We start from the raw sequence: 26548 nt of genomic DNA on the forward strand, positions 1-26548 counted from the left end.
GCATTTATATTTATTGTTTTTTTACAGTCTATAGAAGTAAAATTTAACTTGTATGTTTGTCGAGTGATATATTTCATATTAATCTATCTTATCAATTTTCTTAAATTATTTATCACTATTTAGATAACATGTAATAAATGAGTAAATATCCCCTTGATAAATGAAAAATACTTTCACCTAACAGATGATCAACAGCTCACCACATATGTATGTTCCAAACTTTAACATTGGACCTGTTTGGTCACTCACAGCCTCATCATCATCTATCTCCACAAGAACATAACACAAACACATATCCTGTCTAATCTACACTACGCATAAACAACAAAATCCCAACAAAAAAACAAAACAACAACGATAGTACTATGGTTCCATGCAGACATACACACACACACAATAATATAAAAATCACCAGAATATAAAAAATGCAGGGGGTAAACCATGACCAAAGACATGCACAAGATCAAATAAAATTGGAGATAGCAACCAAAAAATAATTTAAAATAAACTAGGAGTACACCCCAAGGGCCACCCTGCAAGTTGAATTAAACCACTCTTCATCTCATCTCTCTCCCTCTCATCGCCATGGCCGCCTCCTCCTCCATTTCCATTTGCATCACCACCTCCTCCTCCTCTTCTCCGAACCCTAATTCCGACGAGCGGTGGTGGTGCTAGCGAGCGAGCTTGATCTCCATGCGTCGGCGCTAGCTCCACCGGCGGCCATGCCTCACCGACGACGCCTGCTTAACCCGGCGCCGTCACTGCCGCCGCCGCCGGCTGCTGCTCCGGCCGGCTTCCACCACCACCTCCTCGCCGTCGACGACACGCGGCTGCCGCTGCTCGCCGACTACGCGCTGCTGCAGGGCGACGCCGCGGCGGCGCCGGCGTCCGCGGAGTGGAGCGCCGGGAGCGGGTTCACCGGCATCTCCACCGACCCGGCCACCGCCACCACCGCCACGACGGCGTCCACCGCCACGGCGCCGGGATCGGCGTCGAACCTGACGGCGGCGACCGCCGGAGGAGGAGGGAGGGAGACGTGGGTCCGCCGCGCCAGGGAGGGCTACTACCTCCAGCTCTCCCTCGCCATCCGCCTAACCTCCGAGGCCTTCCTCGCCGGCGTCCCGCCCGAGCTCCTCATCGGCTGCGGCGGCGGCGGCGAAGCCGAGAACCACGCCGACGTCGCGGCCGATGCCGCCGCTGTCTCCTACCGGCTCTGGGTGGGTAGTGTACACAGCTCGCCTTTGGTCTTACCGACCTGACACGACATGCCATGCCATAGCTTAGCTCGAGAAAGAGAGACACAAATCCATTTTGAACTTTCTCTTTTTTATGCAAATTTCAAATTTCAAACTTCTTTCTCTCCCTGCCAAAGAAAACAGTTTTTTTCAGCTTCAAGTTTTGCTGGAGATTTCGTCTAAATTCTTTTTAGTCTTCAATTCATTTTGCAGTTAGTTTGTAGCCTCTAGATTGATGTTTTTTTTACTAGTGGGTTGCTTAATTAATCAAAGATTTCGCACTAATTGCGAACTGTGTAGTATGTTGACTCTAATCTATTCCCATTGAAGTCTCCATTCTGATGCATGCTCAGTGGCTGCACATTGTACATATATTATACAATTCAATAAGGGCTTGTATATTGCAAGTTGCAGGGAGTCGTGTAACCTTCTAGCACCTCCCTAATCATGCCCCCTAACCACACTAGTAGTATTTCTGTTTAATTAATCAATCTCTTACTTAGCTTTAACCAATCCATCCTGCAGCAATTAACTACCACTCTCTGTAGCTAACTGCACTGCACTGATAGCTATAAACAGCTTGCTAATTAAACTGTTGCTGAATTGATAGGTGATCCAATGATCTTGTTGATCTTGTGTTGTTGTGTGTGTATGTTCAGGTGAACGGGTGCTTGTCGTGGGGGGACAAGATCGCGCACGGGTTCTACAACATCCTGGGGGTGGACCCGCACGTGTGGGCGATGTGCAACGCTGCGGCGGAGGACGGCCGGCGGCTGCCGACGCTGGTGGCGCTCCGGGCGGTGGACAGCGGCGAGTCGTCGGTGCTGGAGGTGGTGCTCGTCGACAAGTGCGGCGACCCAGCGCTCGCCGACCTCGAGCGCCGGGCCCTCGACCTCTACCGCGCCGCCGGCGTCTCCCTCGACCTCGTCCGCCACCTCGCCGTCCTCGTCTCCGACCACATGGGGTAATCACACACTAACCAATGCAATGTACCCCTTACTGTTGTCTTGGTTTATTTTCTCCGTCCTAAAAGAAACCTGGATTATTTTCTCCGTCCTAAAAGAAACCCACCGACCTATAAGCGAGTTTGTTTTGGGATGGAGGGAGCATTTTACAAGAAATGTTGACCGGATTATCGACGAGAGTTCGTTAGTTTGCGTTTTAGCTTATCAGCCGTAGCTAAAATTTAATTTTAGAGTTGATTTTGATTTTTTTTGTTGTGTTATTTTTCATTATTGGTTTTTAAATTAAAAACATACTGTATATAAAAATTTTCCTCACAAATTATCTTTTAAGTTGTGTTGTTCACCTGTACAACAAACGATGAGTCTGTTCGTTGATAAAAATTAGCGGCGTACTAGCCGCCGTGCTGTGGATGCAACTGCGAATGTGATTCACAGGACTGGGCAAGTCAACAAGCTCGATCGTCCCCGTGAACATGAGCACCGACGAACACGTGAACACAGCTTCATTTTTCAGAAAAATAAGTGAGCTAGATAATCTAGGTACTGTACGGCTGTATAAACGGAGTAGTACGCCCAGGCTTAATTCGCTGCACGTACCTCTGTACTTGTCTGTACCTGTGCAAGTTGCATCTACTATCTGTTTCTTTGCTTAATTGGTCTTTGAAATGTACAGTGTCACCATGCATCTGTACTCTATGGACCACAAGAACTATTAAGGACTATACTTAACAGTCAAGTCTAGTTGCTCTTAGATTTTGTAGACATATGCTTTCTCCGTTTCATATTGTAGCAAGTAGTTTTAGGTTTGTTCCAAGTCAAACCTTGTCTTGAGTTTTACTGAGTTTATTGAAAAAATACTCCAACAACTGAAACATCAAATTAGTTTTATTAAACCCACCGTGAAATGTCTTGGTAGTGTATTTATTTGTTACCGGGTGTATTTTTCTATAAACTCAGTCAAAATTAGAGAAGTTTAACTTAAGATAAAACTAAAATGTCTTACAATATGAAAGAGAAAAACTAAGTTGTGCTTTGCTCGTCAGAACTTGCAGACATGTAGACTCAGATTTCAGTTGCAGGTTCACTTTCAGGCATAGTTGCACCGAACATTCAGCATTGGTCTCTGACGACTTTCAATGGAGTTTGTGTTTGTGCAGGGGCGCGTTGCGGTCGGAGGACGGGGACCTGTTCATGCGGTGGAAGGCGGTGAGCAAGCAGCTGAGGAAGCGGCACAGGTGCGTCGTCGTCCCCATCGGCAGCCTCTCCATCGGCTTCTGCCGCCACCGCGCCATCCTCTTCAAGAGCCTCGCCGACTTCATCGGCCTTCCCTGCCGGATCGCGCAGGGCTGCAAGTACTGCTCCGCGCCGCACCGCTCGTCCTGCCTCGTCAAGATCGACAACGAGAGAAGGTTTGTAAGGTCAGTCTGTCGATCTCCCTCTGAAATGTAGCAGATGTGCTGTTGCATATGACTTGACTGAACTTTGCTGGTTGGTTGGTTCAGGGAGTACGTCGTCGACCTCGTCGTTGAGCCGGGAAGACTCAGCAGTCCAGACTCGTCTATCAATGGCCAGTTGCTCTCCTCCGTGCCTTCACCTTTCAAGACCTCATGTACAATGAGTTCTGCAAACTATGCAACACCGGCTGCTTCGTGGAATCGCGCGATATCTGGAGATCGTCGCAACTCGATACTGTCAAATCCTCAGTATTCAGGTACAGATATACCATTCTTTCTCCACAGCAAATATGTTATTGGAGTATTCTGATTAGCCATTTACAATCTTTCTTGTGCTGCGTACAGTTGCTAAGTACTGTGTTGCCGAGGAGAAGAGCTCTGTTCAGGTAGCCACCAAAGAAGCCATGCTGCCAAAATGCGGTCAGATCACGCAGAACGGCAACTGCAACAAGAACAGTATGGCAGTGTTCGAAGTGTCGAAGCAGATGAAGGCGATGGAGATCAGTTCTGAGAGTGGCGATAAGGACAACATCTCCAGTGCTACGCCTCTGAAACGGCTGAGCATCGAGCCGTCTTTCTGCGCCGATTGGCTCGAGATTTCATGGGACGAGATCGAGCTAAAGGAACGCGTAGGCGCCGGTACTTCTTTACCTTCATGTTTGTTACTGATTTACCTGTATGATGTGAAATCTGATCGCTGCTGAAATGCAATGCAGGTTCGTTTGGAACTGTGTATCGTGCTGACTGGCACGGCTCTGTAAGTATATTGAACTTTTGGCTCATTGTGTAAGCTTGATTCCCTTTGGAGATCATAAACTTGAGGTTGTAGATTTGAAATGTAGGATGTTGCAGTGAAGGTGCTTACTGACCAGGATGTCGGCGAAGCTCAACTGAAAGAATTCCTTAGAGAGGTCTCTGCCCCATTATGCTTTGATTCTTTATAACTTGAACTAACTGTTCCTTTGGATCACAAACCAGTTCCATCTTTCTAACTTGGAAATTGTTTTTAACCACTACAGATTGCAATCATGAAGCGTGTTCGCCATCCGAATGTGGTGTTATTCATGGGTGCAGTGACAAAATGCCCACATTTGTCGATAGTAACAGAGTATCTGCCCAGGTGAACCTCTCCCTCAGTTTCAGTTGACAAAACCTATCAATGATAGTTTGTCCTTCACCAAATAATCTTTCTGATGATGCAAATAGAGGGAGCCTCTTCCGTCTCATCAACAAGGCATCTGCTGGAGAAATGCTCGATTTAAGGCGTCGTTTGCGCATGGCGTTAGATGTTGTATGTATCACAGCTTTTTTCTTCTCTTCTGCATACTGTATGCATCTGAACCGTTACTGGTTTCTCTGAACAATGTATCACCCATGCTTTGTTTGTAATGCAGGCGAAAGGCATCAACTATCTCCATTGCCTGAATCCTCCAATTGTACATTGGGATTTGAAAACGCCAAACATGCTGGTGGACAAGAACTGGTCCGTGAAGGTTGGTTCAAAATTCAACTCCCAAATAGTAACAGCGAGATCGAAAACTTGTTCTACCTTTTTATTTCTTTACTGTCGTTGATACGAACTTCAGGTAGGTGACTTTGGCTTGTCCAGATTTAAGGCGAATACCTTCATATCCTCCAAATCAGTTGCTGGAACAGTAAGTTTCATATTACCGTCCAAGCTCAAGTAGCAATCTGCCCAGCTCAAGTAGCAATCTGCCATTGAAATTATTGGCTCTGATCATCCATTGTTCCTGAAAACTGCAGCCAGAATGGATGGCACCAGAATTTCTTCGTGGCGAGCCATCAAACGAAAAGTGCGACGTGTACAGCTTTGGAGTGATCTTATGGGAGCTCATGACAATGCAGCAACCATGGAATGGCCTAAGCCCTGCACAAGTATTTATCTCAATCTTCTCTTTATTCTGATCCTGCATTTGTGTACACGGGACTGTGGTTTGTGATTCAGCAGAGCAACCTGTGCAGGTAGTAGGAGCAGTTGCATTCCAGAACAGAAGGCTCCCAATTCCACAAGAGACAGTCCCTGAGCTAGCTGCTCTTGTTGAATCCTGCTGGGATGAGTAAGCACTGTTTGTTTTGAAGAAATTTTTCCATGATTTAGACAAATTTTTGCTTGATTTCATGCTATGTTCAGAACACCAACTTGTCAGCGAGTGATTTTGCTCTCCTTTTTTCAGTGATCCAAGGCAGCGACCGTCGTTTTCGAGCATCGTGGACACGCTGAAGAAGTTGCTCAAATCGATGCTTGGTGGCTCATGACGAATACTGAAGACTGTTGGTCGCCTTCTTATTTTTGTTCTCCCTGTTAATGTTAATCTACAGCAAACAATAAGTTGGTAAGTCAGTTGCCTTAAAGGCATCTGAGTTCTCTACAGAAAGGAGAGGATAGTTGAAGCAGCACAAGTCCAATGCTGCATCGAGTTCGTTAGGTCACCTTTTTTTTTTCCTCCGTTTTCCGCATGAGAAACTAATATCTAAAAAATATTGTTTTTTGCTCCTCTTTTTCTCTGGATTGAATTTTGTACAGTGCATACAAATTTGAAATTAATGTGCAGAATTCAGATGGTCATGATTCGCTCGGTTTACTACAAAACACGATAACACGTCCTTTTGCAATTAGCCCACATGAGGAAAGGAAATCATTTTGAAATCAAGCAAGATAAGCCATTAAATTCTACAGGAGTCCGGATAGACGCCCTGAACATCATATACTTGAGCTGAAACTCTCTCAGGTTTATGGTTTTGATATCGGCATACCAAATGCCCTGAAAATCTGCCGTTGTTTTCAGTATATTATCAAGCTCCATCTCGAATTAAAAAGCAAAAAAAAAATTAATAAAACTTAGTGACATCTAACTTAAGCTGATGGTTGCATTTGGGCTTACCTAGTACGTACAACTACATGCAGAAGTCCAGCTTGTGTTAGGAATCTAAACTATATGTTCCAGCAGTCACAGGAAACAGGGTCGGTGGCAGCGTTTCTTGACCCGGGAACACGGGATCATTTTTGTCCCCACCTTGTAAAAACCTCTAGCAAGTAGCGTACCACGTCTCTTAACCCCGTTCCTCGATCCCATCGACCCGGGGACTTTGTGGCTAGTCCAGCTCCTTCACGTAGCTAATACTTCTCTTGTTTTGCTGAAGCGAGGGTATGGCAGGAGGTTTGGATTTTGCCATGTCAAAAAGGACTAAACAATTTTGGACATCCCATTCATGTTGAACTTGTTATCAACGTGAATATTCAGATACAAAGAATTAATGGTAGTACGATCAGTGCAGAAGTGGATAGAATTTTGGCCTTCACTCATGCATCATATAACACAATCCATTGATTATCCTAAAGTCCATTCTGTATGGTTCAATTAGTACAGTAGCTGTATAATAATTTTGTTTAGTCTATGCCCATGCCCGCATCTAGTATACGTTTCTTATCTTCAGATCGTTCAATTATTCACCATTGCATCGAACAATTAGGATGGGATAAAAGGAGCGTAAGAAAATAATACTTGCCTCTGATATGAACTTAAGAAGCTGTTGGTCACAAGAAAACAATAGCATTTTCTTTGCATAAGATATTGACAAGTAGTCATATGCCTGAGCACTGCAATCAGCTATTTCATCTCTACAAAAGAACACAAAGAACATGGTAAGGAACTTCAAAACAGAAACCAAACATGAAAAACCTGGAACGTGAATGTGCAATGTGCTCACCTGATAGTTTCAGCAAGAAGATCTATAAAGAAGTCATAAGCCTCATGTGGAACAGTTTGACGAGCATTGAATAATTGGCTGTAAGCACCTTCCATGAAGGAAAACTCAAGGTTCAGGGCATAACTTGATGCAAGGATAGTCAAGCTTTTAGGGACAGAAGTTCCAGCTCCACGTGGAATTCAGCAATTTTGTTCTGAGCCAAAAGTCTCAGAAGATTAAGGCCCTGTTTGTTTCAGCTTAAGATTATTGTAATCTAGATTATTAAATCAGATTACTGTAAGTTGGATTATAATAAGCTGACATAAAATAAGCTACGAGTCATTTGTTTCTCTGGATTATTAGAGGCATCTAAGGGTAGTGGGTCTTTAGCCACTCAATAATCTGAAAAAAGCTCCTCTAGAGGAGATTATTGGATTATAGTAATCTGACTTATAGGTTATAATAATCTAGCATAATAATCTACTTGTTTGTTTCAGCTTACTCCTAATAATCTAAATTATAATAATCCTAAGCTGAATCAAACAGGGCCTAAGCCCCAAAATAGGGTACTCATCAGGGGAGGGTGGTATTATGCCACTGGATGAACAATTACAAATAAACACAGAATAATATAGCATTTAATAAAAATAAGTTCTGGAATGCAGAGCTCCGAAAAAACAGAAAATTAATGTACGTAATGCACACTTTTCAGAAAATTATGGGATCTATGACACACTTATGCAGAAAATCTTGCGACACACTTTTCATGCTGGTCTGCTGGCTCGTTTGGAACGAACATGATGCACGGGTTTTCAATCAGAGATCACACATTAGGCCAGTTGTTTGGAGACATCAAGGATGAGATTTCCATTTGGAAAGAGACTGGACTGTTAAAAGATTGTAATGAGTTAGGGCTTGTTTCTCTTGGTGTTTGGGCTTGTTCAGGACCCGACACCTCCATCTTCGACAGCATACTGTTGATGCTACTTGTAACTTGTATCTTTCCCAAATCTTAATGAAATTTGGTCGGTCTTCTTCAACCCAGGCCAAAAAGAAGAGCAGAAAATGTCCAATGCCAACGTGATTGTTCTTATAAAACTACAGGGATTCACAATGTCACAGAGATTAGGATACATGAATTCCTCTTCCCACAAAATTCAACACTAACAATGGCAATATTTACTTTAACGGCGTTTTTCTGTCACCTATCAATGCCATCCTGAAATTTCAAGAACATGATACAACGCTAGAACCTAAGGCTGATGGTTACTGGTTCAGAAGAAAAGCAAGAGGCGACACAGTATAAATGCTTGACACTCCACATCCAGAGTACATATGAAGGATTGAATCTTGAGTTCTTGACATTGCACAGTACCAGAAAGTATTCAAGAAGAAACAAACCGTGTATCCATGTAAAAGGCTTTGAGTTGATAGAAGTTCCTCTCGAAAGCATCTTGGTCTTTTGACATTAATTCTCAAGATAACACTTGCTCATATATAGCCCCTGAAAGATTTAAAAGTAGTCACCACAACAAAATTACATACAAATTGATGGCTAGGCCCTACTGAACACCTGCAAAAGACATAAAAAATAGTTGGATCATAACAAAGATCTGACAAGAAGTCCCAAAATTGATGGAAGAACAGCAATGAGCAACAAAATCTTATCAAAAGAGTAAAAAGGGAAGCCTGACATTTGCTATCAAGGGTAGAAATTAGGCAAAATTGGTTCTGAAGCACTAGAAGTTTTAGTTTTTTTTGTTTTAAAATCCAAGTTCATGCTTTTAATTTTCTAGCGATGAAACATAAGCTTTGAGTGGTATGATCCAGTTTTGCCTAAAAATTACCGTGTTAATTGGATAAAAAGAAGTTATCCACATTGTTGATTGTGCTGGGTCCAAATTAAAGCGTTATAATTTGGAACAGAGCATCTTCAGCATATGTAATAGACTTGTTACAGTTATACAAGGGTTGTACTTGTCTATTTCGAAATACAAAATGGAAGTATGTTGCTATATAAGTATTTCATTACATTTCCTGTTGGTTGAGACTGTGTATGCAATGTATTGGATTGCATGTGCAAGGAGCAGTTTATTAACTAGTCGAGTTTCGACCTTCACAGCTACTTTCTCCGTTTCACAATGTAAGTCATTCTAGCCATATATGTCTAGATTAATTAACATCAATATGAATGTGGGAAATACTAAAATGACTTACATTGTGAAACGGAGGGAGTATAAACAATTGTCGAACCAAAAAAAAAAGCTATAAGCCTATAAACAATGGTCCAAAATGAACATTTCAGATGATCATTCACTGGTGTGATACTAAATAAGTGCAAGGGTATAATTTCTCCAAAACAAAAGCGCGGCAAAACTTACGTGTGGTTTTCAGCTCCGCGACTGCATTAGATGTCTTCTCAAATGATGGTGTAGTCTAGGAAACATTGGCAGGAGTACCTGAAACCAAGAAAAGAAAATAGGAGTATCAACATAGTATGATATACAGCGAATTTACTGAGCAGAGAAGGAAAATCCAGCATTTTCTATGAACACCCCCCCCCCCAAAAAAAAAAAAGGACCTAATACAACGGCAGCCTAACATTGTGACATTGGGTATTGTAAAATGTGAACAGTTTGTAGCAATCACAGTACACTTTAGGCCTCAACCCTGAGTTCCCTAAACCCCTAAAACAGTGGCACAATCCAGCAAATTAGACATATAGAAAGCGCATTTGACACAATTAATCCTGATCAAACCCAGATCGAAAAAAAAAGATTAAAAGAAAATTCTCCTCACTGATCACCAAACCCACATACATCAACCACTCGCGCTACAGGACACCAAACCAAGCACAAACAACATCCAAAGGAGCGCTACAAAATTACTAAACAAATAACACACTCCCCTGATCCCCTCCCCTCCATTGTAGCGGAATCGCTTCTCCACCCTCTCGACGAACAGATGCACCACCAAGTTCCACATCCAAAAAAAATTTAAAAAATCCCCAAAAGGCAGGAGAAAGCAAAGCCCCCCTCCCCCCTCGCGCGCGCGAAGTTGAGACGCGCAAGCTTTGTGGCTCACCTCCTCCATCTCCACCTCCACCTCCACCTCCATCGTTGGCAATGGCAGCGGATGCTCTCCTCCGAGCTCCCACCCCCCCGATTTTTTGACTGCTCTGCTTTCTTTCTTGGGGGAGGAGAGGAGCATATGCTGCGGAGTCGTCTGGACCGCCCGATGCGGGATCAACGGCGCGATAAAAGTGAGGGAGTTGCGAAACGACGTATTTAGAGGGAATACGTTTTCAGAATCGTATGGCGGATTTTCCTGAGAAAGCAGTTGACGGCGTTTTCACAGTCTGAAGGCGGAGTTTTTGGGACGATGAGCAAACAGAAAATGAACAAAAGAAAACGTTTTATATTGGAGGTGCGGGGAATCGAACCCCGTGCCTCTCGCATGCGAAGCGAGCGCTCTACCATATGAGCTACACCCCCGTTTTGATTTGAATCATAATTAAACCCTTAAGTAGTAATACAAAAGGTCCTGGGAAATTCTGACTATTACTTCGGCGCTAATTGAATGAGTTTGATTTTGAGAAGCAACTTGTGAGAATCTGAAGAAAACCCAACTTTTAAATTCTATAACTTCTTAAAATCTAACTGAAAATTTGAACTGTTTAGAAGAGTTTATGGCAATCGGAGATTTTAGGAGAAACTATATCTACCAGAACCTTGATAGACCCTTACGCAGCTGCCTTAGCGTTAGAGCTATTATGTGGTCATGACCAATAAATCCACACAGATAGATATGTTCACATACTACTCTGTAGAGATATGCAGCCAGCTTTTATCAGCTAGATTGAGCTGTGTTCTCAATTAAGTTTTCAGTTTTGGGACAGGTTGGGGAGCAGCTAGCTTGAACAGTTGGGCGCCGAAATTAATTCAACCGGAATACGTACACATCAGAAAAGGCACCAGTATGTACGCCGAAATTAATTCAATGGGAATACTAGAACATGCACGCGGAGTACAGAGTTACTGTAATACTGTCAGGCTAGGTAGCAGCTAAATTTTCACCCAAAAACCGCGTGATGAAGGTTGTATTTAGATACAAAGTTTAGATCCAAACTTCAGTCATTTTTCATCACGTCAACCCATCATACATACATAACTTTTCAGTCACATCATCTCTAATTTTAACTAAAATACAAACTTTACGCTGAACTAAACACAGCCGAAATTAAGTAGATGTACTCGTGTCGTCGTACGCAGTAGTACTAGCAGGGTATACTAGGACATACATGCAAAAGTACAGAGTTCTATAGTTTGCAACGCCTAACGACTAGTATTTAGCTAGCATCTGTAACAACGACGATTTTTTTTTTAAAAAAAAGCTTTGCCTCATATATATCTTCTATTATATACTTAAAGTCCATTAAACTTCCTACAAACGCTCTCAAGCCGTCACGTGGTGTTCCTATAAATGCTCTTAAGCCGCCACGTGGCTCTATTAAATCTAACCGTCTATTTTCACTTAAATTGGTAGGCCTGATATTTTAGACCATTAGATTAAATTTAAATCCCACCCCACCCCTACCCCACCACCTCCTACGTAAGTACGTACGTCCGTCAATCTGTCCATCTACCCCATACCCTCCTCTCCTATTCTCTATTCCTATTTTACAACAAATAATTTCAGATAAAAGGAATCAACAGTTAGATAAGTTCAAGTTAATTGCTATAATTTTTAATCCATATATCTACTTGATTCCATGGTTTTGATTGGTTTGAGTTTAGAATTTATTTGCTCCAAAGGTCTTTACGACACAAATATATACAATCAACTTAAAAAAAAGTCCTAAATAAAACTTTTAAGAGAAAGGTCAAAATCATAAAAAAAATTATCCTAAATATTACGTATTTATGTATATATGGGAAAAACTTACGTATGTACAACTGAAGAAACGAATGAAGCTTACCTACTATTCGCGTAAGAAGAAAGAAAAAACTACCCACAGAATTACCATAAAATCAATAAGCAAAAAAAACATACGTACTTAGTACCATTGTAAAAAAATGATGATATTTAAAATATATTTACTATTATTTAATGATAAAATATATTACTCTATAAATTTACATAAATATCACCGTCGATTTTCATTTAAATTGGTAGACCCGATTAATATTTTAGAACATTAGATTAGATGTCTAAAAGCCCATTAAACATCTAAAAAATGCTCCTAATTAGCCATAGCCATGTGATGCTATAATAAATTAGTGAAATTCTTAAAAATTCTAAAATAACAAAACATATTTTTATTAAATTTGGTGGACCCATTATTTACAACCATTAGATTAATTTTCAAGAAAAAATTCCTCTCCTAAACCTGGGCCCACCTAAGACTGTATGTATAAGTTACTTTTTTTTTTTACAAAAACGAACGTACGTATGTACGCCTCCTCTTCCTTCAATTCATTTCTCCACTTTTCACCTATTCCTTCTCCTATTTTCATGCCTTATTAGTTAGATAAGCAATAAGTTTGTGTTAAACAATTAAGCTTCTAAATCACACAACTAATTTCTGATCCGCGTAAATCTTTAGATTATTTATAACTAAATTTACAGTTGAAGACCATATTTCACTACTATTTACCTTTGAAAAAAAATGCCATTTTGGTTTAGATTTCCTGACTTTTGCGTGCCCTTCAAGCAATTATAAAAACATATAAAATAATAATAATAATAATATAGATTTTATCATCATACATAACTTCATAATAATTAAATTAGGTCTACAATCATAAAAGTAAAATGAATATTCTATGAGTAATGTTTCAAAAATATGTTTGTTAGAAAGCAAAACCTATGCAAAACATAAGCAACTATAACATCTAACTCACACAACTAATATTTCATAAACTTATGTCTTTAGATTATTTGATTATTTTACATTTAAAGACATAGGAATGCTTTAAAAAGCTACTCCCCCATTATAACATTAGAATAAGTTAAAATAACATTACTAGATTGTAGTGTTCGTATTTTTAATATCTACTGTGAATATACTGGAAAAGACAAGTAAAAAGGATATATTTTAATCAATCAATAAATTGTTTTTCAATTTTTAGTTAAAAAACTAATTGCAACTAAAACACTACAACCCGGTAAAAATAATTATTAAAATTATATCCACGCGCAATCTCTTCCCTTCAACTCTCTCTTCCTCTTAAATCATAATGTTAACTTATTTGAATTTTTGCTTTATTTATAATTAAATAGATAATTTAAGATCCATGATACCCATATTTCACTATATAAAAATGAAAATACGTGATTTAAACATAGACACCGTTCCTTTGCATGGTAACCAAATAGAAAAAAGACAGACCATAATACAAAATGAAAATAAGTATTATATTATCGTAAATCATTGTACATCCTCTGAGCGCACTTAAGGCGTCACGTGTTACACCTTAAATAAAAATACAACTTTACAAATTGGAAGAAAAATCATCTGACCATCAGTTTCCACTTAAGTAGGTAGATCCATTATTTTCAACTAATAGATATATTTTTTAGAAAATCTTAAGCCGCAATGTGTTACGTTTTAAAAATTAGAAAAATAACAAAAAAATTGAGAAAAAAATAGATCATCGGTTTTACTTAAATCATTTAGATAAAATATAAAAAAAAAACACCTCTCCACTTCGCCCTCCCCCCCCCCCCCCACATACGTACAACACGGCACTACTCGTCCCATCCCTTCTCGGCTTGAGCTCTCCACTCCACCCCTTCCTGTTTATATAGCCAAAAGTAATCAAAAATATTAAAACATGCATAAATTGCAAGCTATGCATCTGATTTCTAATCTAAATATTGTTGTATTTATAATTAAAATAATGATTTAAAGATCCAAAAAGCCTATATTTTGAACTGGTATAAAATATAAAATAAAGTAGGTAACAGAAACTATAATAAGTTCGTAAAAAATGGGTTCTTACATTTCACTAAAATTAGACCAACCATTGCATATTCCATTTTCATAACAATTTTAAAATGCTTAGACATTAATGGCCTTACATCTATCCTATATCATAGCATTATGACTTTCTCCACATATTATTACATATATAAACCGCACTAAGGTTCACAGTATATAGTTCTTTGAAAAGTTATATTTGTTACTATTAAATTTAAAATTTTGGATTCATGTTAACTAGGTATATTCTTTTGAAAAAGATAGTTTAGATCACACAAATCAGAAGGAAGCGAGGTATATGACATGTCTTTATTAATTTATATGTAAGTATGTAACAACTTACATCAACTTAAACCTACTAGAAGGAGAACTACTTGATGGTACAAATAAAACATATTTATTAACAATATAGTTCTTTAGAATTTGTAAAAAAAAGCATGTAAACATTCTATTAAAAAAATGGCCAAACACCTTAGTTCTAATTTACACTTGATTTGTTAGACATGTTTTCCAAACAAACTGAATCGAACTTCCTTCTATATAATCAAGAGATCATAGATAATTATTAATACAGATGTATTAAATATGATATATTTTTAAACCTAACAAATATCTTAGAAAAATTATCAAAGCAAAATACCAAAGAACAGCGGAGGCTTCACCTGATGTGTCTTATTCAAATAAAAAAAGTACTTTTAAACATAATAGGTGTCAGCCGATTGATATTATATTTATATAGATATTTCAAATGCAATGTACAATCAGGGTTGGAAATTTTGGCCATTTCAGACCCCTCCGATACTATATTATTTCGGCCAAATTTTTGTATTTTTTCATGAATTTTGGTAATATTTGTTCAAATTCAACTAACTTTTGTTCGAAATTTCGGACCGAAATTTTGGTGATGCCCTATGAAATCGGCTAAACCGAAAAGTTTAATCATGTGTACAATACATGCCCGCGCGAATGCGCGGGCTACTTTCCTAGTTGATAGAGCAGGAGAATAACAACGACAATTTGAGGATATCTGAACATCTACTACTCTCTTTATTTCAAAATAAGTTAATTTGTAATCCGTGATGTTTGTTAAAAATTAGTTGTGCAGTTTGGCGGTTTGATGCCCCTCTCTGCATTAAAGAACTTATAATTGCTGATTGTAATCTCCCTGGTTGAGAAATAAATTCACCCTTTCCCCGCAAAAAAAAATAACTTGTAATTTATAATACAAATGTAGAGAGTAGATAAAAAGAGGAGTAGTTATATTGAGATTTAATAAATTAAAGGTATTAGTCCTTTTTATCTTTTTACATGTACGTACACGCAAAATGGGTAAAACAAAATTTGTTCCGAGACGTAGGGATTATACCTATCTCAGTCGCAGTGCACGGAAAAGATGCGGAAGCACGTCACACACATCACTTGTAGCTGCAGTAGTACATGTCATGCTTTTAATTTGCATGTACTGGATCGATCAGGATTCAGAAGAGAGAGAGCTAGCGACAAGTTGTGCGTGTAACCAACTCGATCTGTCCCAACCCAACCACCAGCGAGGCAGCGACGGCCGGGACACGACCGATTGACCAAATGTTAATTAGTGCAGATTTTAAAGCCGGCTGGTTAACCGTTTATGTCATGTCATGGCGCGAATGCGTCCTCATCGAAATTTAATTAATAGCGACGGTTCGTTCGTTCGCTTGCCTTTTTCCCAACTCCTAACTCCGATCCCCCCCACAGGCACAGTTCGTCATCAGTTCGTGGTTGATTGCTTCCGTACGTCCCTGATGATCGATGGTCGAACCAGCCTCCATCAGTAGTCCAACCGTCTCGGCGATGTGCATATGCTGTAACTGTGGAGACGTGTTGATTGAACGATGCAGATTTAGAGCCTATTTAGGCCCTGTTTAGATGGAACTAAAACATTTTATTCCCTATTAGATCGGATGTTTGAATACTAATTATAAATATTAAACGTAGACTATTGATAAAACCCATTCTATAACCTTGGACTAATTCGTGAGACGAATCTATTGAGCCTAATTAATCCATGATTAGCCTATGTGATGCTACTGTAATATATGCTAATTATGGATTAATTAGTCTTAAAAAATTTGTCATGCGAATTAGCTCTTATTTATATAATTAGCTTTATAAGTAGTCTATGTTTAATACTCCAAATTCATCCGATATGATAGAAACTAAATTTTAGTCCCTAGATCCAAACACCCCCGTCGTGAAAAGAAAATTTTTGGGTGTCACATCGGATATTTGACCGGAAGTCGGAAGAGGTTTTCGGACACGAATGGAAAAAAATTTCATAATTCGCCTGGAAACCGCGAGACGAATCTTTTGAGCCTAATTAATCTGTCATTAGCACATGTGGTTACTGTAGCACTATGACTAATCATGGATTAGTTAGGCTCAAAAGATTCGTCTCACAATTTCCATGCAAACTGTGTAATTAATTTTTTATTTTATCTATATTTAATACTCCATATATATTTATAAAGATTCGATGTGATGTTTTGGAGAAAAGAAAATTAAAAACTAAACAAGGCCTAATCCAAGGAAACCAAGTTACCAAGTTGGACCACTAAGGGCTTGTTCACTTTGCTACCATTTTCAACTTTACCAAATTTTGGCATTGCTAAATTTTGTTAAGGTTATCAAAATTTTAGCAAGGTTACCAAATTTTAGCAAGATTTCATATGTATTTACTAAAATTTAGCAGCAAATTAAACGTAGCTAAAATTTTGGTAACTTTATCATAAAATAATATAATTGAAAATAGCATCAATGTGAACCGACCCTAATATTATCCGCGGCTACTACACCCGAAAACGAATGTAGCGGCAACAGCTGAAAACGGCCACAGCCACGGCGGCTCCAGCGGCCAGCGTTTCCGATCAGCCCCCAAAACGAGTCGTGGAGTTGGAAAGGGTAAGAAATACATCACGCACCCATATTTTCGTCCCAATTAAGAGGGCGCCATTCCTCGATCGATAGATCCGGCCCCCTTATTCCTCACGTACGCGATCCTAATTAGCTACACACGATTCCTGGCGCTTTTATACACGGACCAGAGTGTACTAAGATCATCACATTTTGGACCATCAAATCTGGGATCGTACGCACGCAGCTAGTGGCGATGATCTATCTATCTGAGAAAACGGTGCCATCCCTGCATATATGCAACCCCATTGTGGAATAAGCAAACGGATGAAAAATAATTTCTGAATAAAAATTTTATATACGTGTTTTTAACGTTCTAAAAGCAAATGTTGAAAAATAAACTACGATGAAAAACCTCAAAATTAACTTCTAATTTAAAGTTAAAATTTTTAGATTTAGCTAATGTGTATAAGCATGTGAAAAAAAATGTGACAAATTGGCACCGCCCGGCAACGCCACCATGGTTGGCTCGCACGGTCGCCGGCCGGGCCACTTGTGTGTAGGCCCCCGGCCGGGCTATAACTTTCCTACCTGGCTACCTGCCTAGTGGCCCGTCCGTCCGTCTAATATAGTAGCTGGATTATATTGGTTTTGAGATCTCGATCAATCAGCTTCCAGTTCCAGCTCGTTTTATGGACTTGCACACTGTGCAATGCCTTGAGATATTGATTGGGTTGGTTGATCGCAAATCGTTCGTTTACTTCGTTTCTGTAGCTTCTTCATCAGGGCGCATTCAGCATGTCTAATCACATAAGTATCTTTCTTTTGAAGGAGATTTTGTTAAGAAACTCAATTAATTCAAGTCACGAACTGTATATGCTCACTAGTAGTACGAAAAATATTTGTTGTTACGGTCAAAACAGGTTTTTTTTCTGGTCTACTGTTCCGCTAGAGTCAAAGGTCACGGCCAATAGACTTCAACAGAGGTAGTGGCCAAACAACTATTTTCTGCCAACTCTGCTTCAGAAATCTCGAGACGGCCCATCACCTCTTCTACGAATTCCCGATCACGAGAACAATTTGGGACACTATAGCGACAAGGCTAGGCATTCCTCAGTTGCGACCGATGAACTGGCCCCACACATCATCCCTTGAGAACTGGTGGATCCAGACCATCCACACCATGGCTAAGGAAAAAAGAAAATGGTGTTAAATCACTCCTCATTATACTCACTTGGGAAATATGGAAAGAAAATAATAGCATGGCTTTCCGCAACATCGAAGCACTACCACAAGTAACCATTAATCGGACGATTGACGAAGTATAGCTATGGCGCGCAAGTGGAGCAAGGGCCATCCAATCCCTGCTTCTGGACACCTGTGAAACTACAAATAGCAATATGTAAATCATGACATGTACCCCTAACCCCTTTCCCCTAGCGATCCCCCATCCCTCTAAAAAAAGAGGCGAACATTAGGGAATGATCTAATATTAAATAATTATAAGGGGTTATACTTCGAACCCAGATTGTCTAGCTCACCATCTTGTGAAGTTAGATGGAAGACCCCTAGGCATTTCTCACCCTCCTCGTTTTCCTTTTGTTTTCTTTTATAATCTCCTGGCTTTAGAGCTATTATACAGTGTTTCCCCCTCCTTAATTAATATAAATACACCTTGTGGGTTTAAAAAAAGGTCACTAAAAATGCACCACGTTTCTCTGACTCCATGGTACTCTCTTTTTTCATATTATAAGGTGTTTGGTTTTTTTATCAAGTTTTTTTAAGTTTAAACAAATTTACAGTAAAATATAATAACATTTTCAATACAGAGCAAACATCGTATAAAAATATATTCAATATTTAATTTAATGAAACTAATTTGATGTAATTTTTTTATAAACTTTTTTTTTTTTGGAGAAATGGTGATTACTACTCCCTCCGTATTTTAATGTATGACGCCGTTGACTTTTTAACCAACGTTTGACCACTCGTTTTATTCAAAATTTTTGTACAAATATAAAAATACTTATGTTATGCTTAAAGAACATTTGATGATAAATCAAATCACAATAAAATAAATTATAATTACATATATTTTTTAATAAGACGAAAGGTCAAACGTTTGTCAAAAAAAAATCAACGGCGTCGTACATTAGGAGGGAGTACTGTATAAGTGTATATCCGCTGTGGCCGGCACATTGACGCTGCCGCCACAAAACCGCTCGATCGATCGATCGGTCGCAGTTCGGTTCGTGCGTGAGCTGATGATGCGCTGGCTGTCTTCACTCGTCGAAGCATAACTGCGTTGGCGCGCATCGATAGGGGGCCGATTATCTAGATGCTTATTCTTTCTACAGCTAGCGTCCATCATTTTACGTGATACTCCATATAGTGCTTCCTCCGTAAAAAAAAATAACCCTATCCAAAATCGTTATATCAGATTATGTCTCACCTAAATTTTAGGTTGGTTTTTTTTAAAAGAGAGAGGGAGTATATCAAGAGGTGAGCGTGATCTGAAGAGAGAGACGACTGTTATTAGAGTAGCCTACCCAACAGCGTGATCCGAGCACGTGTGGTTCACCTCACCGGCGCGCGGTGCCGGTGGGCGCGGAGAAAGCCGCACTCGCCGCACCGCGCAGCACGACGACCTAACGGCAATTTCGGCGCGCGCCGAGCCGACGAACGCCCAAGATTTCCTGGATGTGACGCGGTATTGGGATTTCCTGGATCTCGACCCGGATAACCGAAAATGATCAGATCAGCACGTACAGTGTCAGTATGAATTTTGATAAATATAAAAACGAGTAGCTGCCCGACATTAAGTCCGTGTTTAAATCCAGGGGTGAAAAGTTTTGGTACTCCCTCCGTTTCGAAATGTTTGACACCGTTGATTTTTTAGGACATGTTTGAACATTCGTCTTATTCAAGAACTTTTGTGAAATATGTAAAATTATATGCCTACATAAAAATATATTTAATAATAAATCAAATGATAGAAAAGAATTAATAATTACTTAAATTTTTTGAATAAGACAAACGGTCAAACATGTTTAAAAAAATCAACGGCGTCAAACATTTCGAAACGGAGGGAGTATATCACATCGGAGTATTAAACGTAGACTAATAACAAAATAAATTACATAATTCACGAGACGAATTTATTAAGCCTAATTAATCTATCATTAGCAAATGTTTATTGTAGCACCACATTGTTAGTCATAGAGCAATTAGGCTTAAAAGATTCATCTCGCAATTTACACGCAATCTGTGTAATTTTTTTCCTAAATTTAAACATGGCAAAAAGTTTTACTAGGAGATCCAAACAGGCCATAAAGTAACTTCAAATCATCTGAATATATTGATGCTTCCCGGTTGATATATACAATAACATATACAGCAAACTGAGAGATGTAGGCTTCTTTAAAATCAGAGTATTTTTACGCGCATTATTTACTTCGTTATAAATACTAAATTAATTTTTTTATGGAAAAACTTAGCAAGTATAGTTTGAGTTTTATAACAAGTGTGCAATATAGCAGGAAAACAATTTTTTTAAGAAATCGTATTTTTAAGAGTCTTGGAGTAGAGATTCCATAACAATAATTCAATAAAGTACCTATAAAAGAGTAAATTTTACCCAAAAAATATACAATTATTTAAACAAAATTACCACTTTGCTACAACTTTAGCTTTGTAGTATTTCACACAACTACAACAATAACAAATGATTTATCAAAAATCTGCAACTTATCCACTATATGGATATAACATATGAGCTCAACTTAAAACAATAGTACTACAAATGTACAGGACAAGTGGGACGGCACAATTTTACAATATAGACAAAAGATACAGTTTTACAATATCATATATTATTGTTGTACAAGTTAAACTTGTATAACAAATTGAAAATTTTTCACGAACACGTCAAATGATTGTGCGTCAGTATATTAGACGAAAGAGTTTTTATTACACAACGCAACTGGCCAGACTTTAGCGGGTCATTGCCGGTTATAGGAAGAGGATTCTGAGATGAAGAAAGAGATAAACTAAGAAATTAAAAAAAAATGCAACTCCTATCTAGCAGGAGGGGGTGGCAGCCGCCTAATCTCCCAATAGATCCCCCCAAGTACGCGGCACCAGCGAGGGACAGAGATGACCCTCAAACTAGTTTATCAAACCGATATTTTTGATAAACTAGTTATAGCTTTTTTAAATTTACTCAACATAAATTGAGAATCAATATGCAATACTAAAGGTTCAAGCCACAACAGTGAATAGGAGTACCACGCCACACACATGCGACCGACGACAGAATAATAACATCAACATTTCTCCCCAAAAAAGAAAAAGAAAACATCAGCAAACAATGCACACAGACATTGACATATCCATGGTCCAGGGAGCTCACCCGTCCAGCGTTTCGCCCCTTCACCTCCCAACCAACTCGTATTTAAACCCCCCCAACCTGTACTCTTCTTGCTCGCGTTCGCGTATATATCCCTCTCCTCACACACACAGGTGTTCGTCCAAAATTCCGAACACAACCAAGCGCCATTCTTGCAAGCGCGATTCCCTTGCCATGGTGCTCGAGGGGCAGGAGACACCGGCGGCGGCGGCGGTGCACGGGCACCGGCTGTCTACGGTGGTGCCGAGCTCGGTGACGGGGGAGGCCAACTACGACCTCGCCGACGCCGACCTGGCCTACAAGCTGCACTACCTCCGCGGCGCGTACTACTACCCCGCGGGCGACGCCGTGCGCGGGATCACCATCAAGTCGCTCAAGGACCCCATGTTCCCCTGGCTCGACGCCTACTTCCCCGTCGCCGGCCGCATCCGCCGCGCCGAGGGCGACGACGCCGACGCCGCCGCGGCGCGCCGCCCCTACATCAAGTGCAACGACTGCGGCGTCCGCATCGTGGAGGCCAGGTGCGACCGCGCCCTCGACGACTGGCTCCGCGACGAATCCCCCGACCGCCTCCGCCATCTCTGCTACGACAAGGTGCTCGGCCCCGAGCTCTTCTTCTCGCCGCTCCTCTACATCCAGGTACACACAGAAGTCCAGAACAATCTGGGTTTGAAAATTAAACTAATAGTATAGATTAGTTGCAGAGTTTATGGGGATTCTTTGATTAATTGTTCAAAAGTTCAGTGCAAATCTGAGTAATTAGCTTAGCTAGCTTGGATTTGTTGGTTGGTTATGACTGGTTCTTGAATTGGCGGGAGTAGCTTTCAGTATGGTTCGCAGCTGTTGCTGCAGCAGTTAACATTTACTACTTCTACTCCAGTACTCACCGTATTTAAGCTAGCTGAACTGGCAACCTAATCAGTGGCTGACCAACTTGGCAGACATTGCCAGCAAGCTGCGACTACTGTCAAAACTACTTCCTCTGTCCCAAAATAAATCAAAACAAATCAATCTAGAACGGGTAATATATCATAATACTATGAATCTTTGGTTTATTTTGGGGCCGAGAGAGTATAACTACTAGCACTAGTGTAACCGTTGATTTGAGAAACCATCACAAGATTCATGGCACCTACTAGAAGGATTAGCGGACACTTGCTGTCCGGATCAGGTAGCTAGTGTGAGGGTGGTTAGGCAATTATCCTGCAGTGAAACACCTCAGTTCAGTACGCACAGGGCTGGGCATGGAGGTTTTTCACGCGGTGGCCGTGTATTGTGCCGTGAGCCGGTGGGACTGTTCTTGAATTCTTAGCGGTACAGGTTCACACAAAGCTAGTGATGCGGTTTTGAGGGTTAACCGTTTCTCCTTTTTTTCTTTTGCCTTTGGAAATGGCCAGGTGTTTATTCAGATATCCTGGGAAATGACCATGTTTTTTATTGATAACTGAAGAGTTGAGATGATCAAATCAATCTTATGAAATGAGTAACAGTAGAGATGATGATACCGACCGGTGCTAGAACATGTAGAAATCAATTGGGGCTTGTAAAAGTAACAAAAGTAACAATTTTACTCCACTGCAGAGAGGCTATACAGTCTGGTAAAATCATTCATTGCTCCACCTTCACCAGATCTCTGAATCTAGAGTGATGGTATGAAAAAAGTGCTCTCTGAATCTGCCAACATGTCTCTACAGACTACAGTATTTGTGTACCATGGCTTCTCTGCTAGATTAATTGACCATTGACAGACCCAGCCCTTTTTCTGGAGTAACACAACCCCACCAACATTTACAAAGATTCAGCACAGTAGTAGTACTGTACTGTAGTAGTACTTGTAGTATCATACAGTATCAAATGAAAGAAAGAAAAAGATACAGCAGACAACTGAATTGATTCTATACCAGTTTTAATGTAGACAATTTTTCGTGTGATGGCTGGTAATAGGATGCCATGTCCTCGTCCTAGGTGAAACAACCACGTCATCTCGCGGGTAAATCCATTCATCGGTAGTGTGATTTTGTAAAATACACAACCAAAATATATGTACTTAAGTGTTAAATGTCAAAATGTGTGTGATTTTCTGCAACTTAGACCACAAAATGTGTAGTTTTATGAAATTTACTCTTTATTAATACTATGTCTTTTTGACTTTTCGCCTATATTTTCTTGTCAGTTAAAAGACTGAAAATGTTTTACAGTATGAGCCATCACTCCCACGAGAGTTCAATGAAATTATTGAAATGGACATTATGTAAGTGGCACTTCAGTCTTAAGGAGCGAAGAATGATAATTGAAGAGTTGATCTAAAAGAATACTATGATTTACTACTAAAGAGGTGTTTACAAACAGAATTAGGTTTAAGAGCAAGTATAATAATGAGCTATAAGCCTACTATAAACTTATGTGGAGGAGAGAAATAACAAAAAATCAAGAATTTTGGCTCTCATGCAAGAGCTAGCTTAACACAAACTCCTAGGCAAATACATTAAATGCATAGGTGAGAGATAGAGAGAGAAGATAGTTGTAGCCAACCTTATAGCTAATCCATTATATATATTGGCTTTAAGATAGGCTAATAGTAGGCTATAAGTGAGCTATATACTTATGTGGAAGAGAGAGATAAGGAAAAGTGGGTAGTGTTGGCTCTCATGCAAGAGCTAGCTCCACACAACCTCCAAGAAATATGCATTAAATTCATGGAGTGAGAAAGAGAGAGAATGGAAAAAATAAAGTTAACCTTATAGCTAACTTATTATACAAGTTAACTCTAACATTGACTTATAGTAAGCAGTGAGCTTTACTATTAAACTTGCTCTAATATATAGATCACCGTAGAGGCCGTTGCTTCATTATTATGATGTTGAGGTCTCGTGGTCCACTGTCGATTTGCAGCACAGCTCACAAGTCACAGTTCTGACCTGATCGTCTAATTTTGATCCCAAATAGCTGCACCCCAATTCTTCAATTTCTGAACAAAGACAAACTTTTTTTATGAAAAGAAAACAAACTTAAGTGTTCTTGCTGTAATCTTGTATTGATGCAAAAGTGGTAACAATTAATGATTTTCTTGGGTTTGGACCGGCTCGCGCCATGCATTGCAGGTCACGAGCTTCAAATGCGGTGGCATGGCGCTCGGCTTCAGCTGGGCGCACCTCATCGGCGACGTGGCGTCGGCGACCGCCTGCTTCAACACGTGGGCGCAGATACTGAGCGGCAAGAAGCCCGCGGGCACCGTCCTCGAGCCGGCGAACAAGCCGCTGGACCGCGCGCCCGCCGCAGCCGCCGCCGCGCCGCCGCGCTCCGTCAAGCCGGTCGGCCCCATCGAGGACCACTGGCTCGTCCCCGCCGGCCGCGCCATGGCGTGGTACTCCTTCCGCGTCACCGAGCCGGCGCTCAAGAAGCTGCAATCCGCGGCGGGACGCCATGCGGCGGGCACGTTCGAGCTCGTCTCGGCGCTCCTATGGCAGGCCGTGGCGAAGATCAGGGCGGCGGCGTCCAAGGAGGTGACCACGGTGACCGTGGTGAGGACGGACATGGCCGCCAGGAGCGGCAAGTCGCTGGCGAACGAGCAGAGGGTCGGGTACGTGGAGGCGGCCTCGTCGCCGGCGAAGACCGACGTCGCCGAGCTGGCGGCGATGCTGGCCGGGGACAAGGTCGTCGACGAGACCGGCGCGGTCGCCGCGTTCCCGGGCGACGTCGTCGTCTACGGCGGCGCCAACCTGACGTTCGTCGACATGGAGCAGGTGGCGCCCTACGAGCTGGAGCTGAAGGGGCAGCGGCCCGTCCACGTGGAGTACGGCCTCGACGGCGTCGGCGAGGAGGGCGCCGTGCTGGTGCAGCCGGACGCCGGCGGCCGCGGCCGCGTCGTCACGGTGGTGATCCCCAGGGACGAGGTCGACAGCCTCCGCGCCGCGCTCGGGAGCACGCTCCTGCTGCTGCAAGACGCCTGAGCCCGGAGCGCCGCCGTGCCGCGCGTCGTCTTAACACGCGGCGCCGGCGACCGGCGATCCGGCTGGTATGAAATTTCGACGAGCGTAGGACAATCTTGGCGCCTCTTTTTTCTCTGGAATTTACGAAGTCTGTACTGTATCATGATGTACCGTAATAAGTTGTTCGAGTGCCAGAATGGAAATGCAGTGTTATATACCACAGTATACTTGTCAGAAATTCAGAATACATTATTGTAAGTACTTTTGGGCGTACGGTAATTCAGATCAAGCATTATTATTTTTTAGACTGGGTAATTCACTGGGATCAAGCATTGTTACTACGGTTGAATTCAGATGAGATTTATACCGGTAGAATTCAGATCAAGCATTTGCTACTGCTAGTAGTATTGCATACGGTAATTTAATACTCTGGTGAATTGCACACAGTATTTTATCTGGCAGAAACAGTTTTTGCACATGCATGTCCTCCGTCTGATGACGTTATTCCTGAGTACTCATTCAATTATGGCTGTGGGTCGATAAATCGAAATCAATGTAGACTACCAGTACGTGATTAATATTGCCTGCAGAAAACACGTACTCCTAATAACTGACCTGCCATGGAGGCAATGCAAAGTTGCAAACCATGTACTAACGCCTGCCAACTGGTCGGACATGGACGCCTGTGACAGTGTGCCGTCGTGACCAAGTGCCCTAGCTTTTGGGCTCCACAAATATGCTTGAATTTTACACATTTTTCGGAAAATTATTAGACACCTTTTATTATTTGCAAAAGGCCCCGTTTAGATGGGTCACAATCTTGGCCCATCCAGGTAGATGGGCCGAGATTTAGGCCCATCAAAACAAGGCTCAAAGAGTAGTCTTCCTATTGGGCTGGCCCAATTTGGAACCAGCAATACTAAAGCCCGGCCCAAGTTAGCAACGCGGCGGCCGCTACAAAACCAATTTGCGAGGGTG

The 26548-nt window shown here is 41.0% G+C and overlaps 3 protein-coding genes and 1 non-coding gene across 9 annotated transcripts; 2 read left to right on the top strand and 2 right to left on the bottom strand.

The window, feature by feature from the left end:
* The first annotated feature begins 530 nt into the window (after nucleotides 1–530).
* Nucleotides 531–6241, top strand: LOC4336952 (serine/threonine-protein kinase CTR1). 2 transcript variants are annotated; one of them, XM_015781079.2, is made up of 14 exons: nucleotides 531–1217; nucleotides 1895–2199; nucleotides 3358–3618; nucleotides 3703–3911; nucleotides 4000–4293; nucleotides 4371–4411; nucleotides 4497–4565; nucleotides 4674–4774; nucleotides 4861–4945; nucleotides 5049–5147; nucleotides 5241–5309; nucleotides 5419–5550; nucleotides 5638–5732; nucleotides 5850–6241. In XM_015781079.2, exons 1-14 carry the CDS (start codon nucleotides 723–725, stop codon nucleotides 5929–5931), a joined length of 2337 nt encoding a protein of 778 aa, XP_015636565.1. In that variant the 5' UTR covers nucleotides 531–722; the 3' UTR covers nucleotides 5932–6241. The 2 variants fall into 2 exon arrangements, with proteins under 2 accessions (XP_015636565.1, XP_015636566.1); XM_015781080.3 differs by having other exon boundaries at nucleotides 3358–3609.
* LOC9272393 (putative 26S proteasome non-ATPase regulatory subunit 8 homolog B) lies at nucleotides 3365–10542 on the bottom strand. Of its 5 annotated transcripts, none has more exons than XR_001545559.3 (6): nucleotides 10447–10542; nucleotides 9744–9821; nucleotides 8764–8935; nucleotides 7384–7576; nucleotides 7183–7294; nucleotides 3365–5988 (listed from the first exon to the last, which is right to left on the bottom strand). XR_001545559.3 is itself a non-coding variant. In XM_066309646.1 (6 exons), exons 3-6 carry the CDS (start codon nucleotides 8813–8815, stop codon nucleotides 5926–5928), a joined length of 315 nt encoding a protein of 104 aa, XP_066165743.1. In that variant the 5' UTR covers nucleotides 8816–8866; nucleotides 9744–9821; nucleotides 10447–10542; the 3' UTR covers nucleotides 3365–5925. The 5 variants fall into 5 exon arrangements, 2 of the variants coding, with proteins under 2 accessions (XP_066165743.1, XP_066165742.1); XR_001545558.3 differs by having other exon boundaries at nucleotides 7384–7606; XM_066309646.1 differs by having other exon boundaries at nucleotides 7384–7471; nucleotides 8764–8866.
* Nucleotides 10543–10783: 241 nt separating this feature from the next.
* On the bottom strand, nucleotides 10784–10856 carry TRNAA-CGC (transfer RNA alanine (anticodon CGC)). The gene has a single exon. It is a non-coding gene; the product is annotated as a tRNA-Ala (tRNA).
* Nucleotides 10857–21760: 10904 nt separating this feature from the next.
* Nucleotides 21761–25875, top strand: LOC4336955 (protein ECERIFERUM 26-like). The gene is made up of 2 exons (XM_015780077.3): nucleotides 21761–22280; nucleotides 24743–25875. The coding sequence occupies exons 1-2, from the start codon at nucleotides 21816–21818 to the stop codon at nucleotides 25589–25591; spliced, it is 1314 nt and encodes a 437-aa protein (XP_015635563.1). The 5' UTR covers nucleotides 21761–21815; the 3' UTR covers nucleotides 25592–25875.
* The last annotated feature ends 673 nt before the right edge of the window (nucleotides 25876–26548 follow it).

This window comes from Oryza sativa, chromosome 4 (assembly GCF_034140825.1).
Source record: "Oryza sativa Japonica Group chromosome 4, ASM3414082v1".
NCBI lineage: Eukaryota > Viridiplantae > Streptophyta > Magnoliopsida > Poales > Poaceae > Oryza > Oryza sativa.